Source organism: Macrotis lagotis, chromosome 8 (assembly GCF_037893015.1).
Source record: "Macrotis lagotis isolate mMagLag1 chromosome 8, bilby.v1.9.chrom.fasta, whole genome shotgun sequence".
NCBI lineage: Eukaryota > Metazoa > Chordata > Mammalia > Peramelemorphia > Peramelidae > Macrotis > Macrotis lagotis.
In genome coordinates this window covers 31,609,859-31,634,744 of record NC_133665.1, presented here as the reverse complement: position 1 = coordinate 31,634,744, position 24,886 = coordinate 31,609,859, and the positions used below count along the sequence as shown (strand labels likewise).

Below are 24,886 nucleotides of genomic sequence, written 5' to 3'. Positions count from 1 at the left end.
TGCTAATAGATGAGACCTTTTTTACACCAGGACATCCTCACTCCCTGGGATCCCACAAACCTGGATAAGTTTTATGAAGTCAATTTATATCATGTTAAGAACAATCTAAAAGTCTTGGACTCGTGTATGTAGGAAAGGAAGGTACAAAAATGAGGCCACCATAGCTGTACTGCAGGCCGCATTTTGTTGGGGGGTTCATATTTGGTCTTCAGAATAGGCTGAAGTTCAGAATAAGGGAATTTGAAAAGTCACATGGCTCAGCAGAAGTTTAAATACAGTAACTGGAGACCACCAAGTATTTCTAAATGCTGCAGCAAGAAGATGCTAGGCAAGCCAAACTACCACCACATTTTTTAAAAAATTGTTTAATGTTATTTTATTTTATTTTTCCCAATTACATGCAAAGGTAGATTTCAACATTCATCTTTTTGTAAGTTTTTGAATGTCACATTTTTCTATCACCCTTCCTTCCTTCCTTCCCCCCTTCCCATGACATACACAGTTTGATATAGATAGTACAGATAAAACCACATTAAATGTTTATTTCCATATTAGTCAAATCATACCATATTTGATCACTATCTCCCTACAGACTGACAGAAGCAGACCCAAACTCTGAACTCAAAAGCATTGGACATAGTATCTCCCAACCACCAGTTTCTAGTTCAGGTCCCTACAACCATCACTGAGACAAGAGATAATGTGGAGAAAAGGGCCCACCTTCCTTATCAACTGCAGCAATTGTTGCCTAAATGCCGCCAATAAGTTAACAAGCACAGGAGCTCTGAAAGCTGTTGTACCACATCAGAACACCAGCCCCACTTCCAGTGCAATTCTCATAGACATCATTTGAGGAATCCACTACTGTAGAGAAGGGACTTATTCCCACCAACTTGCCAAGCAACTGCAGGCAAGACAACCCAGGACTCTGAATTCGAGAGCCTTGGCAATAGCAATACTTACAGTAACTATGGATATCATTCTGGTAAGCAATCCCTAAAGAGATATAATCCAGCAACCACCCTTGCAAGATATTAATCATAGCTACTGAAAATCCAGAAAATAAGGTTCTTATCACTGAAGTCCTTGACACCATCAAAGGGTTCAACAACAGAAAGTGATTAACCTAATCAGTAGAATGATAATATCAATGGAAAAAACTGGAGAAGAGGTTACATTACCATCTACTTTGCTGCTATATTCTAAGGATCATGGGACCTTTCACTTTCAATTTTAGTTAAAATCTTACATGTGTTTTCTTCTCAATTAGAATGTGAGCACATTGAGAACAGGGACATTCTTACTTTACTATTTATTTTCCCAAAGTTTAGCACATGGTGCTTTGCAAAGTGTAAGCAGTTAATAAAAGCATACTCCAATCATTCTTTCTTTCTTCCTTCCTTCCTTCCTTCCTTCCTTCCTTCCTTTCTTTCTTTCTTTCATAATTCTCTCTTACTGATAAGGTCCACTATCAAATATGGCCCTAACCAACTTTCAAGTTTTTTATTTTCCACTGATGCTATTGCTTTAACCACAATGGCTTTCTTATTTCCTTGAACAGGTTATGTTTTATCTTTCTGCAGCTTGGTTCAGTGTACCTTCTATTTATTCTTCCAACTAGCTCTCTAAACTATGCACACACTCTTCAAGGTCCAAATCAAGTACTACCTCCTCTGTCAAGACCAATCTTATCTACTAGACATAGTACCAAAATGAGTAGGAAGACAAAATCACAGTACAATCATTTAATGCTTAAAATCTCTGAAGCTTTGTTCTCTTATCTATACAATAAAGATGATAAGGATACCTATACAGAATACCTAAAAGTGTTTATTTTGAATATTATATAAGAATATATAAAAATCCCTGTATAAATATTAGCTACCAATGCTATTTGCTATAATACTTGAACATTTATTGCATTTTCTTATATTGTTAGCTTTTCTACTTTAAAGACAACTTTTCAAATGACAGAATAACATACCTTTAACATCTTTGTATCCCTTGATTTGCTATCCCTGCCCCTCCTTAGTACCCATAAATATTTAATTTACTGATAAGCATAAGATAAATGGACAATTCCAAAAGCAGTTTGGGATATGAAATTTGATTTAAGGTTTTGCATATAAAAAAGCAACATCCTATCAACATGCCATCAAGGTGCTGATTTAATTGATATGGACTAATCAATTGTAGGACATATTTTGCATTGCATTCTTTGGCCCTTTTTTCAAGAAATCAAGATACCAAATTCTATATATCATCATCTGTAATATCTTCATCCATATACTTTATCTCAGTATAAAATAAGAAAGAATGCTTTTAGGTTAGGAAATCACATGAGAGAGGCAAGACTTAGAAAGAAGCAAGGCTTTTTCTGATGCATAAATCAGATGTCAGATTGTGTCCAGTTTCATTTTCAGTTACAAATTCAGCAATGATCTTTGATCAAGTTATCCCATTTCAGATTCTGGGAACAGTAATTCTATCAATTTGGTAACCTACTTAAAATGTGTAAATATTTAACAATGGTGGTGGCTAAGATTCAAAAAATCCTTAGCATTTTAATATTTGGGATAATCCAGTTTTAATACTCCAGTTGACCTCAATCACTTTGCATGTGTTTAATCATAGTCCAAACAACTGTTGGGTAAGGAAATTTCTTTCTCAATTTTATTAGCCTTGTGAGGCCCCTAAACTGAATTGCAATTTACTTGATGGACATGTTATTGGAACTCTATCCACTATTCTGCCCTAATTTATCCAGGCCATCCCATTCTATATGACTTTTATCCATGTCTTTCCATGAAGTTTCTATCCAGAATCTTCCTAATTCATGCCTAAGCATGACTGTTTTTTTTCATTACTTTATGGATAACCTTGCTGACCTCAAGCAGTCTGCCATTCACAAGTCTGCCAATGGTGCATGATTTTGTGCTTTCCCCCAAAAGTTCCTTAATTTTTCTTTTTTTTAAATCATCCTTGCCACTCTGATGGATGAGATGAAATTTCAGAAGTTCTTTAAAATGAATTTCTCCAGTAGAGGTTTGAAGAATTTTTTTTTCCATATGGCTATAGTCTAGATTTCTTCCTCTTCTTCCAAAGAATAGCCCATTTATCAAGAGGTGAATATCTCTCATTTTTATAAATATAACTAAATTATGCAATATAAATATAAATATATTATTATCTAGGAAATGAGACTTTCATCATAGAAACTTGCTACAAGGATATTTCCCAGTTAATTGTTTCCTTTTTAATCTTAGTTTTATTAGATTAATTTTGGGGAAAAATTTTTTTTACTTTTTTTCCAAGGCAAATGGGGTTAAGTGGCTTGCCCAAGGCCACACAGCTAGGTAATTATTAAGTGTCTGAGGCCAGATTTGAACTCAGGTACTCCTGACTCCAGGGCCAGTGATCTATCCACCGTGCCACCTAGCCACCCCAAAACTTTTTATTTTATGTAATCAAAATTATCCATTTTATCTTCAGTGATCCTTTCTATCTCGTATTTGGTCATAAAATCTTTTCTACCCAAAGATCTGGACAGCAATATGCAATTCACTACCAAAAGAAAGATGATGGATTTAGGGTCCAGAATCAGACACAGATATTTGTTTTGCTTGATTATGCATATTTGTTACAAGGAATTTTTTCTTCTTTTTTTTCAATGGGATGGGAAGGAGAGAAAGTAGATTCTTAATTAGAAAATCCACTTAAAAAGAGAGGTGGGGGAGGGTCTATAATTAAGAAATACAGCACATATTTTCAAGTGAGTCCATTGAATTGCTTAATTCATTTTACTTTGTTACAAAACTCCTGGGTGGGAGAAATCCAGAAATGCTTGTAATGTAATACAAAAACATCAATAATTTTTAAAAATATATTATTGATTAATTAATAACTAGCATTTAGAATTATATTTGAATTCAGTTACTGCTAATAGATAAAATTCAATAAAGATTATACTCCAGAAGACTGGGTTCTATTCATCTATGAGAGACTATGCAAGCCATAACTTCAGGCCTGTTCTCATATGTAGAATGAATCTATCAGTGTCTTTTTTTTTTAGTTTTTGCAAGGCAATGGGGTTAAGTGGCTTGCCCAAGGCCACTCAGCTAGGCAATTTTTAAGTGTCTGAGGCAGGATTTAAAGTCAGGTACTCCTGACTCCACAGCCAGTGCTCTATCCACTGCGCAACGTAGCTGCCCCTATCAGTGTTTTTCTTACCTACATTCAGGGAATGTTGTAAGATAATATGAAAATAAAAGGAAAGTGGTTTAAAGTAAAGGCATCATATCATTTCAAAAAATAGCACTATTATTTTCGTTGTTTCTTTCCTGCTTGGTATTTCATTATAATAAAAAATAGATTGTTAAATATTTTTCAAATCATATTGTTATACATAATTAATTAGCCCTTACAGCACTCAGTGGAGGTAGGTTGATAATCCAATTGCAGTTCAACTAGTAGACAACATAAGGTTAAATGAAAAAGAACAAGTTTGACTTGCAATCTATGACAGTTACTAGTTATTTTGAAAATAGCTAAGTGGCAGTGGATAGAGCACCAGTCCTAGAGTCAAGATGACCCGATTGCAAATCCGTATTCAGACACTTAATACTTACTTAGCTGTATGATTTTCGACAAGTCACTTAACCCCACTTCCTTGCAAATAAAAAGAAAGAAAATAGCTAGGTGGTATAGTAGTTAACCTGCTGAATAAGAAGTCAGAAAGAGATAAGTTCAAAACAAGTCTCAGACACTTGCTGTGTGACCCTGGTTATGCTTCTTATGCTCCCTGCTTCAACTTCCTTATCTGTAAATCAGGGATAATGATAGCTCTACTTTTCATGGTTGTTGTGAAGATAAAGTACATTACAAACCTTAAAGCACTATGTAAATACTACCTACTATTATTGTTAAATAATAATATATTTCTATATCATATCATAATCATTATATTATAATCATGATATAGTATATACCATATTATAGCATTATATACTATATTATAGTATTATATAATTAGAATACATAATTAAATGTCATATATTGGCTATGTTCACAAACATCTATGTCTCTTTCTGGACCCTAAATTTATCACCTCTCTATTAGCAGTGAGTAGCTTGCGGCTATCAGATTCATGGATAGAATAAAATATTATGATCAAACAAGAGCTAGAAAGGATCACAGAAGATAAAAGGGATATATAATATTATCATTATATGTGATTAAGTAACTATATAATATTTATTATATTATATAATAAGTTTGCATTGCATATTACATAATTATATTATGACAATATATTTTAATTGTGGCTTCCAATTCCATGTCTGGAATATCTGTCCCTCCTAGTTATGGTTTTATTTTCTTTTGTTTTCTTCAATACTATTTCTTAGTCATTTTCAATTCTTGTAATCTCATATGGAGTTATTTTGGCAAATATTAGAGTCTTTCTCCAAATTCTTTTTAGAGATGGAAGAAATGAAGCATATGGGGTTAAGTGACTTCCCTGGATCACACAGCTAGTAAATGTCTGAGGCCAGATTTGAACTTAGGAAGGTGAGCTTCTGATGCTGTTTTAGTCAGAAACCCTAAGAGTCTTCCCCTTCCAGACTGACTTTTTTTTGATTAGGTAAAAGTAGTCATTCTTTACCTCATTTCTTCCCCCCCGCCCCAAGACAGGTGAACTTAAGTGACTTGCCCAGAGTCACACAACTAGTAAGCATCAGGTCTCTGAAACTATATTTGAACTCAGGTTCTCTTGACTCCTGAGTCCAGAGTCAGTGCTTTATCCACTGTACCACTTAGCTGTCCATGCCTCATTTCTTCTTATCATTATACACTGAATGGGCATTGCCTCAGACAAACTGAAACCTGGTAAAGACTTTAACCTTAAAAAGGTCAAGATCTCCCACTGCATCCCAGATCACCTCCAGTCATCCTGATCTACATCTTACTACTGGACCCAGCTGGTTCTGGAGGTGAGAATGAGGCTGGTGACATCACACAATCCTCCCTCACAGAAACTTATTTCAATTGCAAGTCAAGACATCACTGTTCTGATGTCATTGGTTCTCTTGAAGAATGAAGGATGATGATGATACTTGTCCTTCCTTCTCAAAGACCATGACATCAGGGAAGGGATACCATGGCAAGTAAGTGAAATGGATTTGAGTGAGGGGGTGCTATGCAAAATCATATAGAATCATCTGGGTCCAGTGGCCAGATATGGGTCAGGACAAATGGAGAGAGTCTTGGATGAGAGGCAATCAGGGTTAAGTGAGTTGCCCAAGGTCACATATCTAATAAATGTCTGAGTCTGGATTTGAACTCAAGCCCTCCTGAATTCAGGGCAAATACTCTACTCACTGCACCATCTAGCTGAATGAAGGACAGACTACAACAACCATACTTCTATTCTGCACAAATCTTCTCTCCACTTGTTATTTTCATGGCATCCTCAAGGGCAGGGATTACTTTTGCCTATCTTTGTATTCCTACCATTTTGCACTGTGTCTGATACATATTTATGATATTTCCCACATATAAGGTACACTCTTTTACAAAAAATTTGGGGTCTAAAAACTGGGACCATCCTATACAGTAGTTGTTGATTTTTTACTTGCATTTCCCACTTTTTCTCACTTGTCTTTTGTGCTCATTGCTTTGCATTTGTTACCAGTATATTAGGTTATGTTTTTCCATGTTCTGCCCAGAAATGACTCAGGAAAGATTTTCATGGGGCGGCTAGGTGACATAGTGAATACAGCACCTGCCCTGGAGTCAGGAGTACCTGAGTTCAAATCTAGCCTCAGACACTTAATAATTACCTAGTTGTGTGGCCTTGGGCAAGCCACTTAACCCCATTACCTTGCAGAAAAGAAAAGAAAAGAAAAGAAAAGAAAAGAAAAGAAAAGAAAAGAAAAGAAAAGAAAAGAAAAGAAAAGAAAAGAAAAGAAAAGAAAAGAAATGAAATGAAATGAAATGAAATGAAAAGAAAGATTTTCATGCAATGCTGATTTTTCAAATTAAAAGTGATCCAGTTTGCAAAAGAGAATGGAAATTATGCTGCTGACCATCAATTTTGTCCTCCTCCAACTGAGAAAACAATCTAAGACTGGCTACAGGAAGAAGAAACCCTACCGAAAATGCCTGGCAGAAGAAGGCCATGAGAAGCAAGTAAGCCAAATGACTTGAATTAGAGGAGTTGAAAGAGCAAAGGGCAGTTAGAATTCCTGTGCCCACAAAGATGGTTCAGCTGGAGGCAAGAAGATTTGTTGATGAAAAAGAAATTCCTGATTTCAAGAACAATTGATGTTTCAAGTTCATGAAACGGAATGAACTAACCATGCATCCATGCCCCAAACTTGCCAAAGGAGTGCTTATGGTTAACCACAAGACCAGAACCCAGGCAGGAGAGCAATCAGAGCCTCTTCTAAAACAGAGATTTGACATCAAATACAAATGAGGAAAAGCTAATTGATGGGAGTTTTGACAATGAGTGATGAGGAGTTGTATGAACTTTATGATGAATAAAACTTGAGTTCAATAATGTTATGTAATTTTTTTTTCAAATTTTGGACCCTAAAATTAAGGTGTGTCTTATACATGAGGAAATGTGGTAGTCCTTCATAAATGGTTACTGGCTAACTGCCATTTCTAGAACTTCTACCCACATACTCAATTTCTTCACTATCTATCAATTAAAAATTATAGAAGATCTATCAGTCAAAAAATTAATGACTGTAATTTTGTTTAGATATATCATGCTGAACCACAAATGGGACTCAAAGTGTATCTTTTGATATAATTTTAAAGATGTATACAAACTGGTCAAAAAAGTCACTCCAGGGGCAGCTAGGTGGTGCAGTGGATAGAGCACCCCACCCTGGAGTCAAGAGTACCTGAGTTCAAAACCAGCCTCAGACACTTAATAATTACTTAGCTGCCTGGCCTTGGGCAAGCCACTTAACACCATTTGCCTTGCAAAAAAAAGTCTTAAAAAAACTCACAAAAAAGTCACTCCATTCATTTTGTTTAGAACAAAAAAGACATTAGGAAAACAAAACAAAAAAAATCCCAAGTTCACAAGTTGAGATACAGATTCTAGTTCACTCAAAAAGATGAAATTGCTGAAGACAACTGTCATCCACAAGGATGACTACAGCTATAAAGACCTGTGTGTAACCATTTTCCCATACTGCTGAGAAATAATCCTCTGGTTTGTCACTTCTATTACAGGTAATTTAAAGTTATTCTCCAAGGGTTTTTTAAATATTTATCCTAGTCTGAAGGGTAATCAGTACTTCTATGCCTCTTCTGACATTGAGGTAGCAAGAAATAATATTGAATTCCAACTCTAAACTCACTCCCTTGAGATATTGCTGATGTTTTTGTCTTCTGATCTAGAAGAAGACCATGATTTCATATGATATCATGACAAGCACATGGATTGGATTTGAGTGATGGTGTGCTATGTTGTCACCAACCTCACTTTCTCCTCCAGAGTCATCTGGGTACAGTGGTCAGATATGAATCAGGACAACTAGAGATGGCTCTGGATGCGAGGCAATCAGGGTTAAGTGACTTGTCCAAGGTCACAAAACCAAGTAAATGTCATGTATCTAGGCAGGATTTGAACTCCCATTCTTCTGACTCCAGGTCAGTGTTCTATCCACTGAGCCACATAGCTGTCCTTCCTTGAGATATTATAAGGATTGTGTATCCCCAAAGCCTAGAATTTTTTTTTTCCAGAAGCTCCCAATATCCTAGGTTTGATTAAAATCTACCCAGCATTCTATATAGAAGAAACTAATCCCAATAAATGCCACTTGAAACTCTTAACTTTTAGACTCATCTTCTATCTTATAAGAAGATTTGGAAGCTTCTCATCCATTACATGACATTTAGGGAGAACAGACAAAATGAAATTTTTCAAGGTTTTATCTTTGATATTGCTCTTTTCTAACTCAGCTTCCACAACTATATATTTATATATGTGATATTCACCTGTCAACTTTTTTCTCTCACATCGTTTCCACTTCCCCACCCCCAGTTTAGAATGGGTTGGTTGGTTCCACTACAAGGCATTCAAATGAACAATTTGTGCCAGACCTGTGATAGAGTATTCTGAACTTATATTGGTCTGATCAACCATAGTCGAACACACTGTAGCTTGACTCCATCCTTTTAGTCCTGTTTAAGAATGAAAGACAAACACCAGGACCTCATAACATTTTTTTAGGTTTTTGCAAGGTAAATGGGGTTAAGTGGTTTGCCCAAGGCCACACAGCTAGGTAATTATTAAGTGTCTGAGACCGGATTTGAACCCAGGTACTCCTGACTCCAGGGCCAGTGCTTTATCCACTGCACCACCTAGCTGCCCCTCCTCATAACATTTCAACTGAATGCCTACTTTGTTCTCCCTGACTCTAGTCTCTCCTTTTTCCGGTCTAACTTCCACTCAGTCACCAAAGTGTTTTGAGTCTTCCCAGCTAAGTAAACTCCAGTGACTCCCTATTACCTCTAGAATCATAGAAAAACTATATTTAACACTTAAAGCCCTGAACAAATTGGGTCAAATCTATCTTTTTTAGGGCAAATTGGGTCAAATTTTTGTGTGTATGTAAATATGTATATTTTCAAATACATACATACATACAGACACACACACACACACACACACACACACACACACACACACACAAAATTTAAGCTATAAATCCTAAAACTGAACTAAGACTTTTGGGATAGTGTGAAGGTACATGATGTCTCTCTGATTAGAATGTTAGGAATATGGGCTCCTTGAGAGAAGATTGCCATTTTTTAAATATTTCATATCCAGAGTGCCTATGGATATGGGCATTGGCCTGGTCTATAACAGAAATTTGAAAAATATTTATTGACAACTGAATCTTACCCGTATAGTATCTATCCATTCTCGTACATTTAGGAAACTGCTCTCACAGGTCACATCATATAACAACAGCACACCATCTGCTTTTCTAAAATAGGATTTGGCTATACTTCGGAATCTTAAAAGAAAAAAAATGTATGTAAATGGTTTTGATAAGTTAGTCTGATTATTTTCACATCTCACTGAACATTCAGTCTACTTTTAATGTTAGAGAAAGCCCTTCCTCATAGAAATATTTTAAAGCATACAAATAGCAAAATAACATCTAATGCTGGTGTTTCTGAAAACCCAAATAAGACTAGGATAAGGCTATAATCTTTCTAGAGGAAGTCATAGTCAGAGTTGCTTCTAGTCAGAGTTTTAACACCCTGTACTCCTATACACTAAACCTCATACCACAGGAGTACAACAAGAGGGCTTGAGACAGATGAAGTTAGAGGATGTTGAATATTTTTTAAAAAGAGAGTGTTCGGGGGGAGGGTAGGAAGAGATAGCACACAAGTGGCATGTCTCAGCTCTACTTCCATATGTGATAGTCAGAAATTCATGAAGATTTGACATAGTTGGCACCTGATAGATTATCTTATAGTTCAACATCTTTTAACTGAAATTCTGAAAGCTCTAGTCTGCTCCAGATGAGTCTAATGAATTCTATTCTGAGACAGTATAAGAAGCTACTGTGTCTCATTTTAGTCAATGGCAATGAACATGCATTATAATTCCTACAGAAATAGGGCTGTGCTGATGAGTGTCTCTGCCCTTGTACAGAGAAGAACTGAAAGGTTCATTTTCTTCAATGAGGTGCAGTCAGAATCTTCACTGTGTCATGGAAAATACATCATTTTTAATTTTTCACAGTTAAGCAGCTGCCCATATTAGACTTTCATAAAGAAAAGTCACCTTGCTTGAATCTTTCTTTTGAAAAAGAACACTCTGGAGCTTTCTTAACCAAACAAATTGAGGGGTTCCTAAAAGTTTCTTCATCTACTAAATATAAAAATGAAAATACAGAAGAGTAGGGAAGAGAGAAAGGATTGAAATATGGAAAAAAAATGGTAACCTGAAAAACAAATTTTAAAAATGGTAACCTGACTTGCAATAAAGCTAAAAAGATATGAAAAGAAAACTGAGCAAACAATCCAGTAAGCTTTTGTTATATTTTCATCACAAATTCTCTATATAAATGAGAATGGCACTTACCTCTCTTGACCAGCTGTATCCCAGAGCTGTAAGACTGTAGGCTCTCCATCCACAATAAGAGTCTTCATTTGAAAATCAACTCCTTTAAAAGAAGCACGAGGGCCCAAAATATGAAGTCAGTATTTCCACTTATTTTTATTTTGAAGACCACTTTAAGATATGATAGGACCCTCTATCAGTCCAACATTGTGTGAAAGTAATATGCAAAGTCATTCATAAAGATGAATTGACACTTTTGAGTGTCATTCCCAATAGTGAAACTGGATAAGTATTGAGTTATACATACTCTTGCTTCATTTCCCATTCTAATCTAAGATTGGTTGGAGCACAGGTATACTCCATGGTTATGGGACAATAAGGTTTTTGTGTCAATATAATTAATTTAGAATTAGACTTGTTGGACTTGCTTCCACTAATAAAATACACTCCAGTAACCTGTATTACATATTAAAATACACTGTGAATTACATTGAAATGAAATTTTAGTCTTGTGCACTAGAAGAAACAATTTACCTTATCCTACCAAATAAAACATAAATAGACTGATAAAGTCAGAAAGAGAAACAAATTTAGGAAGAGGGGTTAAACTGAGGCCGGAGGAAAGAAAATTTGCAACAGTCAATAGCAAATTGGACAATGAGCTTATGAGTATAGTGTTATGACTTCTGAATAGTAGGGAAGGTCTTACTGATGGCATTAAAATTCAAAGTGGGTGGCAATTGATAGCCAGACAGAAGTCAGATTAAAACAGGAGAAAGTAGATTATAAGGATAACCCAGAATGATCTCAGGAAATGTGATGTCATTCCCCAATTGATAAATGGTCAAAGGATTTGAATAGACAATTTTCAAATGAAGAAATTAAAGCTAAATATAATCATATGAAAAAAATGTTCCAAATCATTATTGATTAGAGAAATGCAAATTAAAACTACCATTGGGGTATCCTCATACCAAAAATGACTAATCTGTAAAGAGATTCATCAAAAATATGTATCACCTCACACCTATCAGATTGGCTAAGATGAGGGAAAGGGGAAATGATCAATGTTAGAGAGGTTATGGGGGTGTTGGGACATCGATGCATTGTTGGTGGAGATGTCAATAGATCCAACCATTCTGGAGAGCAATTTGGAACTATGCCCAAAGAGCAATAGAACTGTTCATTCCCTTTCACCCTGCAGTTCCAATTCTAGGCCTATATCCAGAAGAAATCACAAAAAATGGGGTAAGTCCCACATGTTCCATAATATTCAGAGCAGCTCTTTTCATAGTCACAAAGAAATGGACATTGAAGGGATGCCCATAAATTGGGGAATGGCTAAACAGATTATGGTACATGAATACTATGGAATAATGTGTTCTATGAGAAACCATGAATGGTCGGATTCTAGAGAGGCATGGAATGACTTACAGGATCTGATGCTGAACAAAGGGGACAGAACTAAGAGAACAATTAACAACAACATTGTGAGATGATAAACTTTGATGGAATAAACTCCTCTCAGCAGTTCAGAGAGCTAGGACAACCAAATTAGACTGGCTATGGACAATGCTATCTCCATCCAAAGGAAGCAAAATACAACAATACAAAAAATCATTCAAAATCTGATGAACACTTTTAAAAAATTATCTATTATGTATCTCTTTCCCTTAGTACGAATTCTTCATACCAAAAATAACTAATCTGTAAAGATGTTTATCAAAAAATATGTATATACAATGTTAACTTGACTGTCTCTGAGGGGAGGTCGGCAGAAAGGAAATTTTGTAACTTAAAAATATACATATGCATATGGATGAATGTTGAAAAAACTTTCATAACATGTATTTGGAAAAATAAAATATCAATTAAAAAAAAAGAAATGAGGCAAGTCAAGATAGTAAGAAAGGGAGATATTGGGAGCAGCTAGGTGGTGCAGTGAATGGAGTACCAGCCCTGGGATCAGGGGGACCTGAGTTCAAATTTGACCTCAGACACTTAATAATTACCAAGATGTGTGACCTTGGGCAAGTCACAACCCCATTGCCTTGCCAAAAAAATAGAAGAAAAAGGGAACATAGAAACAAGAAAAATGTTAACAAGTCAAACTTTGTAGTCAGTGTTTGATTAGGGAGGTAAATGAAATCAGAATGATAGAAGCAGACTGGGAGATCAGGAGAACAAGAAAACAGAGGTCATCATAAGGAAAAATAATAGACTAAATATGAGAATCTAAATAATAAGAAGTTATGGTCAGGGAGTAAAATTTTATGGTTCAAGATGATGAAGATGTTACATTTCTGAAAGGTGGCAAGGATCAATATATGACGTGATGATATATAGCTGAAATATAACATATATATATATATATATATATATATATATGAACTAAAGGAGGTTAAAGAATTTTGTATTTGGGTTATTAGAAGAGTTTTACTATGAATTCTAACCCTGAAGTCTGATACCAGGGAATGGAATATAGAGAAAGACCTTGGATCAAGGACTGAATTCATTGAGAAAGATGGAAGAGTAAGCAAGAAGTCTTTATAGACAGGAACATAAATTGGGAAAGTGTTATAGAAATAGATGTCAAAAGTGTTATAGAAATAGATGTCATGGACTTCATGGAATTTAATAGAGGATAGATGGTTGCAGGGTGGGTGAGAAAGATAGCCTGTAAGAGATAGTAAAGAGTAGAGAAGAGTCTCTTCTGGACATGTGATCACTGGACAAGAGATCTGAAAGAGATCTCTTGGAGTTTTGGAGTTGGGAGTTTCAATGAGTTAAGTCTATGGGATGTCAGCACTAAATTTGGAATTATGTCAGTCCCAAGGAGCAGGGGGTAACTGGGTTGTCAGAGAAGACTGAACAAACCCAGGTTAGAATCAGATAAGGTCAAAGCTCTCATGCCATTTAGAAATGAATTGGGTATATGAGTCATCCCTGTACTTCCAGCTTGAGTGAAGGAGAAACCCAGTCTTAAAATAAAAATAAAAAGAGAAGCACTGTACAAGATAGATAAATTTTTGGAGAACAGGAAAGGGTTCCAAGGATTTTTCTCATATATTTTGTGCTTTGAGATCTCCCATGAGAAGTTTTGCAAGAGGTAGAAGAAATCAATTTTCTTCTTCAACAATTAAAATAGGAAATTACCTAATGTGGCACCAGTGTTCCCTCGAAATTCATTCTTACAAAGCCTCATGAGAAAACTGGACTTCCCCACAGCAGCATCTCCAGCAAGAACAATTTTATATGCCTTCTCTGAACTAGGATATTTATGGCTGTCATCAGCCAAATTTGCCTAAAAGAAAAGTCAAGACGAAAAAAATTTAATTACTCTTATCTTCCTAGCTTGTATCAGGAAATAAGAACATTACCTACAAAAACAGTAACTACCTGTGCTGAGAGGGCTGATATGGGCTTTCTTGCAGAAGAAGTACCAAAGTTTCCTTCAGCAATGGATTCTGAGGCTTTCCAGTCTAATATTGTACTGATACTGTCAGACCCATAGGCCTCTTCATCTCGTATCTCTGGAACCTGTCACAAAAATACTATTTTAAAAAATGAAAGATATATTAAAAAAAGATACACCATGCAAAATGCATTGGATGTCTTTAATCAGCATGTGTCAATCTAGTAAGGGAATCAAGGATGCTCATCAACTGTACCAATCCAGTGAGGAAGTCCTTCTTAAGCTAGGGAAGAGAAACTATACTGTTTTATTGATCCTGTTTAACATTTATAACTTCATTAAAATCCCCTTTGGTTCCTGTGAACTCTTGAGGCTAGTTAATTTCAAACAGGGGGTTAATTTTTCTTTTCATCAAAGGTCTTAGAAGATCAATGATTTCCAGGGCTTACATCTGTATCAGACGCATCACCCCCAAAGCTCTCCTGCGTGCACTGTGACCTTTGAAAACTCCTTTGATGCTTGTCTTCCACCTCAAAATCATATTCATTAGAATCTCTCAAAGTCGACAGGCCACTGTCAAAACAGCTCTCAGGCAGACTATCGACCTCACAGTTTATCCTTTGCATTGGATCACAAAGGGCTAATGAATCACAATCCTCATCCACATAAGAAGAACGTGATGACCTGATGATAAACAGGAGAGAAGATAAATGGTTTAATGAAGACTTAAGAATGCTCAAAACAGGTTAAGCAGTACCAAGAAAGTAATTTCCATTTTGGTGACTACAACACCTCTGTTTTCCTTTTATAAAATGTTTTATTGATCCTTTTTCTTATTGTTTCTTTTTTACATCACTGTAATTTCTGGAGATGCTTTCTGCCCACCTTGTCCTATTCCCAGCATTCACACTGAACCCTGTCTTAAAGAAAAAATTTTAAATAAAAATATGGAATACAGTAACCATTTATTTCTGACATCACAAATGTGTACAGCATCCTGCCCTCCTTGTACTCTACTTTTCTTTTAAAAGAATCAACAAGCATTTATTCAGTTCCTAATCTGGTACACAGTGCTAAGTGCTAAAAAGAGAAGCTTCATTATATTCTCTATGAGACTAAAATTATTTGTTTTTAAGTTGTTCAGAGTTAAGCTGCCTTTAGTAAGCTTTTCACTTACATTGCTGCCTTAGATTTGGGGGCAGGGGGGAGGAGTTGCTTAATAAATATTTATTGGATTGACTTGTCTATTCAAGGTCCCAAATAGTTCCAGTGCTGGGACTTAGACCCCCAGTCCAGTGTCATTTCCAGTATATCATATTACTTTCAAGGAGAGTATCTGATCTAGGAACATTAAGATCATACCAAGCATATAATTATATAAAAAGCCATGAAAATTAGAACCTGCAATACAAGCTCCAAAGCTAAAAGGAATGCCAGTTGCCTTAATGACAATTTTTTTACTGCTTTTCACTATTTTCTTCCACTTTACTTTCATGGCTGAGTTTAGGGGAAAATCTATCAAATGTAAACAGTTATGTACCTTCTCAGTTTTCCCCCACCCTTCTAATCTATAGGAAACAGCAATTGGCAGGAAAAGAAGGAATAACCATGTATTAAATATACTATGTTCTAGGCAAAGTGCTTTATAAATATTATCTCATCTGATCTTCATGATTACACTAGAGGGTGGATGCTATTCTTATACTCCTTTTAGAGTTGAGGAAACTGAGAAAGACAGAGGTGCAAAGGCTTGAATCTAGCATACATTGCTGGGAGATATGTGAGGCCAGATTAGGCACATCACCCTAATCACCAAGTCACCAACTACCTCTCAGAACAGAGAGAGTAATGGGCAAGATAAAACAAATTTTGTAAACAGAAACTACTGTTATAGAACTAAATAATTTTTTTTAAAACTGCCTGGAAAAGTGGTTTGACAGTTGACACCTTATTTAAGTATTGGTTTTTTTTTTAGGTTTTTGCAAAGTAAATGGGGTTAAGTGGCTTGCCCAAGGCCACACAGGTAATTATTAAGTGTCTGAGGCTGGATTTGAACTCAGGTACTCCTGACTCCAGGGCCAGTGCTCTATCCAATGCACTACCTAGCCACTGCTAAATATTGATTTTTAAGGAACACAGCCAATATTTGCTACATTGCTAAAGTTTAATTTGAAGTCCTGTTCTATTCAAAGTTTTATCAATGACTGAAGAATTTACAGAAGATATAATTATCAAATGTTTGGATGGCACAAAATTGAAGAGATAAATTAAATATACTGGTTAATGGACATATACAAACATACATATACATAGATATATAACTCAACATTTTATAATTTTGGGTTGATGACCAAAGAAATTTTTATCTTACTCCAACTATGATTTTATTGTTATAGAAAGCTCCTGATGAGGAAACTTATCAACTTGCTTCTCTGCATTTTACAGTCTCAATCACTTGCTCAAAGGGACTAACATCTTAAATGTATTTCCCAAAAATAATATAGACAATAAGTATCAGAGTCAGGACCTAAACCTAGGTCTGTTAGAGTAGCTCTCTATCCATTATCATTCTGCCTCTTTCAAATGAAAAATACAAAGTTTGGGTCTTGGTTCCCATACTCTCTTTACACAAAAAGATACAGGAAAGGAAATTGTGATTACAAGATAGTGAGTTGTATCAAAAATATGCAGGGAGTTTTTGGAGGGCAAAATCACTCTAAGTCCCCAGGATGAAGTCAACAGTCAAAAAAATAAATAAATTTGTGGTATAATTAACATAAGTATACCCTCCAACACTGAGGGTCACAACCAAAACACATGTTCTCATCTTGTAAAATTCTTACCCATATCCTTCCATAAATCTTTCATGAAGGACCTACTTTTTATGATGGAACCTCTCCTTTTCTACAAAAGTTATCGGCAATTCCATTCCCACTACATATTTTTTTCATCAAAGATATCATGAATCTATGCTAAAATTCTAGTCATAAAGATGAACATATAAGAAAGCAATAGAACATGGACCAGAAGATATAATTACCTTTTTGCTAGCCTTTTGGGCAATACCATATGGGATTTGTTTTACTAAACTTTTCCTTCCTTTTCCTAACATATTCTAAAAATTAAACTTTCAGTTCTTTCAAAACTGTCACCTCTAGGAACTTCTTCTCTGCGTATCTCTAGAGGGCAGGGAGGGGAGGAAGATGTCAAGTTCTTTCCAATCTGTTCTTTACATTTTCTCATATGGTCTATTAAATATATATATATATATATATATATATATATATATATAGAGAGAGAGAGAGAGAGAGAGAGAGAGAGAGAGTTGTCAAAATAATGAAATAAGGAAACTAAAAATTCTTATAAATCTCCTTTTCATCTAGTTATCTTTTTCACAGTTTCATCTATAAAAGAGCTTGGATTCTTCTCTTCCTGTCCTCTGATCTTAGAAATGGATCAGATGTGGCTTAGTGGAACTTGGAGTCAGAAATATGGGTCCCACCTATGACTTTTAATAGCCCTATGACCACAACTAGTCACTTAATATTGTTCATTCTTTTCTGTAAAAAGAATCATTAATATCTGTCATTCAAAACCACAGAGTTATGGGGTTAAATGAGATAATTATCTTAAAATTCCTGTAAACATTTTTCCATTTAAACTAATGCACTGCAATTCTACAAGTTTACCAGAGATCTTTTAATTTCAGATTCAATGACTGGCCTTTATTTGGTCATATTTTTTCAACCTTTCTACAATTCTGGATCGTTCACCAACTGTCCTACTGGCTACTTTCTTTACTTGTGGCTTATGATACACTCTCTTCTCCTGCTTTGCCTCCCACTTATTTGCCTTCTACTGGCTCCTCAACCTGAACTCTATAAATGTAAGTATTTCCTATGTAATATAAAGTACAGAAATCTTATTTTTTATATATATTCCATCTCTTAGCAATTTCATTACTTTCTTACCTGCAATTGCCAGTTTCATTTAAATGGACAGAACACTGAGCTAAGAGTCATGAAGATCTGAGTTCAAATTTGGCTGTATCCTCAGGCAGTCACTTAACCTCCATTTGTCTTAATTTCCTTCTGGGGGGGGGCTGTAATAATTGTACTCACACCTCCCTGATCTACTGTGAGATACATGAGATAATGATTGGGAACTCTTAAAACAGTGCTTGGCAAAAAGTGTTATTTAAATTTTAACGATTTGTTATTATTATCATTATATTAAATGAGTTCAAAGTCCTTCTGGATAGCTAGAGAGAGTCTTTCCCAAATATCAGACAATGTTTTGGTAAAAATCTATATTTGCAACTTTGATCTAAGAACTTCACAACTCCAATATAATGTCCCACTTAGCTCTCAAATTTCACAGGTCCAAAAGCAAGTTTATTACATCTTTCCCTCCAGATTTGCTTTCTAGTTCTGTCATTTTTTTTACCTTTGATATTTTTATTCAGGTTCCTGTGCTTGTGATATCAATGTTATCAATAGTTCTTCCTTATCTCTCAATTCTTATATCTATTCAAGTTCTAAATTTAATCAATTCTGAATTTTCAGAATCTCTCAAATCCATCTTTTGCTATCTATTCCTACTATTACCATCATAGTACAAGCCCTCACATTAGTACTTTGAAGAATCTTATTATATCTTCTTTGCAAATAATTCCTTTTCTATTTTCTCCCCCATCTCTCCTTTCTATTAGTGCCAGAATAATACTTACATAGAGATTTGATCATGTTACTTCTTTGCTCAAATATTTTCAGCATCTTCCTACTGCCAATCTACCTGATATTCAAATAAGTCAACAACTGACACCACTCTGCCTTTTTAATTTTAATTTTACCTCAAATTTTTCTTTCAGTACATTCCAGTTATTCCCACCAATAGATAGAACAGCCAAACTGAACTCTGACCCCAATCCAACTAACTCTGCACCTTGCCACCATCTTGACTGTATTCATATTGTTTCATACAGCTAGAGTGCCCTCCTTTTCTCCGCTGCATTTCTACTCTTTCTTTCTTTGTTTCTTTGTTTCTTTGTTTCTTTGTTTCTTTCTTTCTTTCTTTCTTTCTTTCTTTCAGGTTTCTGCCAGGCAAGTGGGGTTAAGAGGCTTGCCCAAGGCCACACAGCTAGGTAATTATTAAGTGTCTGAGACTGGATTTGAACCCAGGTACTCCTGACTCCAAGGCCGGTGCTTTATCCACTATGCCACCTAGCCACCCCTACTCTTTCTTTAAAGACTAAATTAAATGCTACATTTTCCAGGAAGACTTTGCTGATCTTCTCATACTCTTCTCTCACCATTAGTAACAACTCACTCCCTCAGACTTCTCACAGACTTTATCATTTGTAACTTTACGATCATTTGCCTAATATCCCCCATTATATTCCAGGCTCTTGAGAAGCCAAGACCATAACCTAGTCTAACTTTATTTCTTCCAAGCAGTACAGAGTTCTCTAAATACTAGGTACTAAGAAAATAATTATCTTGCTTTGTTAATCTCGCTTCTCTCTCTCTCTCTCTCTCTCTCTCTCTCTCTCTCTCTCTCTCTCTCTCTCTCTCACACACACACACACACACACACACACACACACACACACACACACACACACTTACAGACTTGAGTAAGATACTCAGCTCTAAAACATTTTAGAAGAGAAAAAGATGTCTCTCAGTGAAGGGTATACATAGAAATGTGATTAGAATGGTAAAGGGACTCAAAGATCCTTATATAGCATTAAGGGACATACAAAGTTAAGCTAGGATCATACTCATATAACTCTCTAGAAATGGGATAGATGTACATTATTCTCTATATTTAATAGGATCCCAGGTGAAAAGGGATTAAAAGTTGGATCAGAAATCATTTTCTGCCCTCAAATTCCAGTAGAACCCAAAGGAACACATTATCTGCAAAATACCAAAGCTACAATGTAAAATATCAATTATTCAAATTTTAAAAAAATTGTTTTGCCTCATTATTTGATTAGAAACAAAAGCAGCTCTAAATCTTCTGAAAGGATGAGTGGCTCAAAATCTCTAAGAACACTACTGTCAGAAACCATCTCTCTTGGCTTAAACTAAATAATCTCTAAAATTTTGAAAACAGGAGATAGGGGAAAATAGTTGCAATATCTTATGTCAACTATGTTGAATATAGAGCCTATCATACTATGTTAGTGATAATATGTCATGCAACTCATATGATGGAACTTTACTCTGAAGGAACATTCAATCTATTCTGTCTGTGACTGGTTTATCATACCACTAGTTTCCATAAACTATTTCTTGCTACATTCTAAGTAATCATCACATTAAACAACTAATTTTCTCCTCCTTTATCACTTTTAAAAACAAAAACATGAGATTCTGGTTCAAACTCTCAAACCACAAATATAAGAAAGTTGAATGTATTTTTTAATGCCAATAACACTTAAGCTGGATAGGGAGAAATGGATTGGATGGATGGAAGGAAGGAAGGAAGGAAGGAGAAATAGAGAGAAAAGAAGAAAGAAAAGGGAGGAGAGGGAGGGGAGGGGAGAGGGGAAAACTTGGGGATCCTACAGAACCTTATTGTGTTTGTAATGGACAAATCTTGCTAAATCGTAAATTTTCTCTTCTGCAAAATAGGGAATGGTACCATTCATGGGTACTTTTTGTCCTTCAAGGTACAATGTATCCGACTGGCTAATCAGACCAACAGGAGCTCAGAAGACAATACCACAGGTAGGGCACAAATAGTCCAAATGAACATTTGAAATGGAGATGTTTCTAATCAGCAAATCCCACATTTCTTTTGAGCTACTGCAGTTCTGCTTTGCTGTTATTTCAGAAGGTCGTTGAAAGAATTAGATAATGGATATGAAGTATTTTAAACATCACAAAGTGCTATATAAGGGCTAACTACTATTATTATTAGCAAGAGATAGTATACTGTATTATGGCAGTGTCAAATGTGTGGCACTAGTCAAAACCAAATTAAAATATAATGGAAAGGCTTAACAACATAAATAGAAATATGATACATCACAGACAATATTTACTTGAGTTTTTCTAAGTTCCCCACAGGGATCCGTTTCTAGTTAAGTTTAATTCTACTATTATAAAATTAATCTTAGAATTAGCAAGAACTGGATTCAAATAACTGCCCCTAATACATATTAGCTCTATGACTATGGACAGTCAATTAATCTCAGTGCCTTGGGAAATTCTCTAAGATTTAAGGTTAGGTCTACATTAGAGAACTGTGTCCACATGGGGAATTCCCAAAATCAAAGGAAATCATAGGTCCAGACCCTCAGTCTCTTTTAACAAGGCTATATTCTCAATAAATCAATTAATATTAAGGTAATATAAATAAATACATCAGTTATAAATATTTCAAAGAAAAAAATCTCAAACGTTTTTACTTACTGTGCCAAAGCAATCTTTTTAAATGACATGAAACAAATCTAAAGTTCTGTTCAAAGGTCTTTCTATAATTCTATTTCAAAGCCTATGATGAAGAAAGAAAAAAACTAATAGAAATATTGTCATTCTATTTCTTAAAAGATATATTTGGCTTCTTTGTCAAACTAGATTTAAATGTAAAGACAGTAAATGTTAACCTACCTGTCATATCGCAAATTCTGAGGAGAATGGCCACCATTAAACTTGGGACTGCCTCTAGAAAGTGTGCTCCCTGGTGATACATTATTTATACGCTGTATTAAAAAAAAGACACTCAATAATCAGTCAAGCTTTTTTTGAAATATGAAAAAAAATTATGTGTTAACACACTATTCTCCTGTTTACTTCTTCTTGTTCATGTCCTTTTTTGGCTCCAACATTTTATGACCAATTTGGGGATTTTCTTGGCAAAAATACTGGAATGGTTTGTCATTTCCTTCTCCAGATCATTTGAGAGATGAAGATATTGAGTGACTTGCCCAGGGTCTCACAGCAAGCATCCAGTTAAGGTCACATTTGAACTAAGATTCTTCTGCCTCCAGACTGACATTCTATCTTTTACACCATCTTGTTTCCTCCCCCTGTTTACAAGTTCTGTGTCTTTAGGCAAATCACTTTTGAAGCAGAATAATAATAATAATACTGCCTCTCACATAAAGTTATTTTAATAGTCAACATGTGAAACATGTGAAAATTCCTTATAAACATATACCTCACATACCTATCTGGGAGTAGTAGTATTTTGTGTATAATATTGCTTCTTTATCAATGGAAGGGTGCAACTAGGTGGCATAGTGGATAAAGCACCCCAGGAGTCAGGAGGACCTGAGTTCAAATTTGGTCTCACACACTTAATAATTATCTAGCTGTGTGCCCTTGGGCAATTCATTTAATCCCATTGTCTTGCAAAAGTCAAACAAAAAATGTCAATTGAATTGCAACTAGATGAACTATCATATATCTTGGGAAGGATGGGGGTTTAATAGTGATGCTAAAGGTCCAAAAAGGAAGATCTGCTTGGTATTACCTTTTATTTTTTGTATAAATTAATTTAAAATTCATACTTCTACATCTAGTTAAATTCTGGTTTGAAATCTGATAAGCCTTTTTATTCCAATTTCCTAACTTCCTCCTCTCTGACTTTGATGGGTTCTAGAGAGACCTTTTTTTCTAAAGACAAAGCCATAGTATGCAGTTGAAATAAGATATTTTAGAAAGGAGATAGATCCAAAATGCTTTTCTATTGAAATTAGTGTGGTTAGTTACACTAATTTACCAGAAAAAAATCATTGCTTGATTTGGTCTGGTCAAATAACAGTAAAAATTTTTTAATCAGATTGGTAAAGTCCCAAAAAGATTTAAGAGATCTTTAAGTTTAACACCATCATTTTATCAAAACATATTCTAAAGTCTAGAGATGGCTAAGTGATTTGTCCCCAGTTACATCGCTAGTTGGTTATACAATTGAGATCAAAAGATAATTTGGAAATGTTTCTCCAATCTCAATTATTTACTTAATACAATCTATAGGACTGCTCAAAATCAGAATTTCTCTCTGTAATAAACATTAATTTATAAAACCTGACATATCAAGTCACAATATGTAAGAATATAATAGACAGCTAAGGTGGCACCATGGATAGAGTGCCAGACCTGGATTCAGGAAGACCTGATTTCAATTCCAGCCTCAAACACTTAATAGCTGTGTGAATATTGGCAATTAACTTAACTCTACTTGCCTCAGTTTTGTTATCTCTAAAATGAACTGAAGAAAGAAATGGCAAACTGCCCCAGCATTTCTGCCAACAACATTCCCAAAAAAGGTCAAGAAGTGTCAGGTATGGACTGAACAAATTGGAAAACAAATGAATGTCCTTCAATTGGGGAATGCTAAACAAACTGAGGTATATGTATGTCATGGAATATTATTGTTCTATTAGAAACCAGGAGGGATGGAAATTCAGGGAAGCCTGGAAGGATTTGCATGAACTGATGCTGAGCAAGATGAGCAGAACCAGAAAAACATTGTACACCCTAACAGCAACATGGGAGTGATGATCAACCTTAATAGACTTGTTCATTCCATCAGTGCAACAACCAGGGACAATTTTGGAGCATCCGCAATGGAGAATACCATCTGTATCCAGAGAAAGAATTGTGGAGTTTGAACAAAGACAAGACTAATACCTTCAATTTAGAAAAAAAAACCCATTATCTTATTATGTAATTTTGATATCTCTTATACTTTATTTTTCTTCCTTAAGGATATGCTTTCTCTCCCATCACATTCAACTTAGATCAATGTATACCATGGAAAGGTAAAGAATAACAGAATGCCTTCTGGAGGGGAAGGGAAGCAAGATTAGGGGGAAAATTGCTCAAAATAAGTAAAATCTTTCTTAAAAAAAGAAAAAAAAGAAAATGACTGAACAAGAGCAAAAGAAGTTACCATCCAATAGTGCTTGCAGAAAAAGAACACTTTTTAAGAAGTTTTATCTTTCTTCTGTTTGATAAAAGTATATCACTGCTATATGTTAATAATTAGAGGCTTCTGTTAAGAAGATAGACCTTCAGGACAATACTACAGCCAATTGCAAAACAGATTATAAAAATATAACACATACCAAGGATCTGCTGTATTTACTATATGTGTTTTCCAATGCACTTCTTAATCCATCATTGCTGTCATGTAGTTTTCTGTTGGCTGTTCTAATTTTGAAAAAAATTAGGGCAGAATTAAAAAGATCTAAAAGTGAAAAGTTGCTTTTTCAAATGATAAAGCTCAAAACACGCAATGCTATTCTTTTCCCCTTTCTACTGAATCACTTGATATCCAAGATGAACAGTATTTTAAAATATATGTTGTTTAAATTCATTATTTTAAAGAGAAAGAAACTGGAAATGAAA

At 35.1% G+C, this 24,886-nt stretch overlaps 1 protein-coding gene across 4 annotated transcripts in view; it reads right to left on the bottom strand.

Moving 5' to 3' along the window:
• Positions 1 to 24,886, bottom strand: part of RASEF (RAS and EF-hand domain containing) — a 413,955-nt gene that overhangs the window by 324,382 nt on the left and 64,687 nt on the right. For all 4 annotated transcript variants that reach the window (XR_012470760.1, XM_074196676.1, XM_074196675.1 and 1 more), the window contains 7 exons: positions 24,604 to 24,688; positions 22,142 to 22,233; positions 14,969 to 15,203; positions 14,504 to 14,644; positions 14,261 to 14,408; positions 11,126 to 11,207; positions 9,929 to 10,043 (listed from right to left, as the gene is read on the bottom strand). Coding sequence is in view for 3 of the 4 variants with exons in the window: in XM_074196676.1 (XP_074052777.1) it covers positions 9,929 to 10,043; positions 11,126 to 11,207; positions 14,261 to 14,408; positions 14,504 to 14,644; positions 14,969 to 15,203; positions 22,142 to 22,233; positions 24,604 to 24,688 (898 nt within the window). In the remaining variant the exon portion in view is untranslated. The remainder of the gene's footprint in view (positions 1 to 9,928; positions 10,044 to 11,125; positions 11,208 to 14,260; positions 14,409 to 14,503; positions 14,645 to 14,968; positions 15,204 to 22,141; positions 22,234 to 24,603; positions 24,689 to 24,886) is intronic.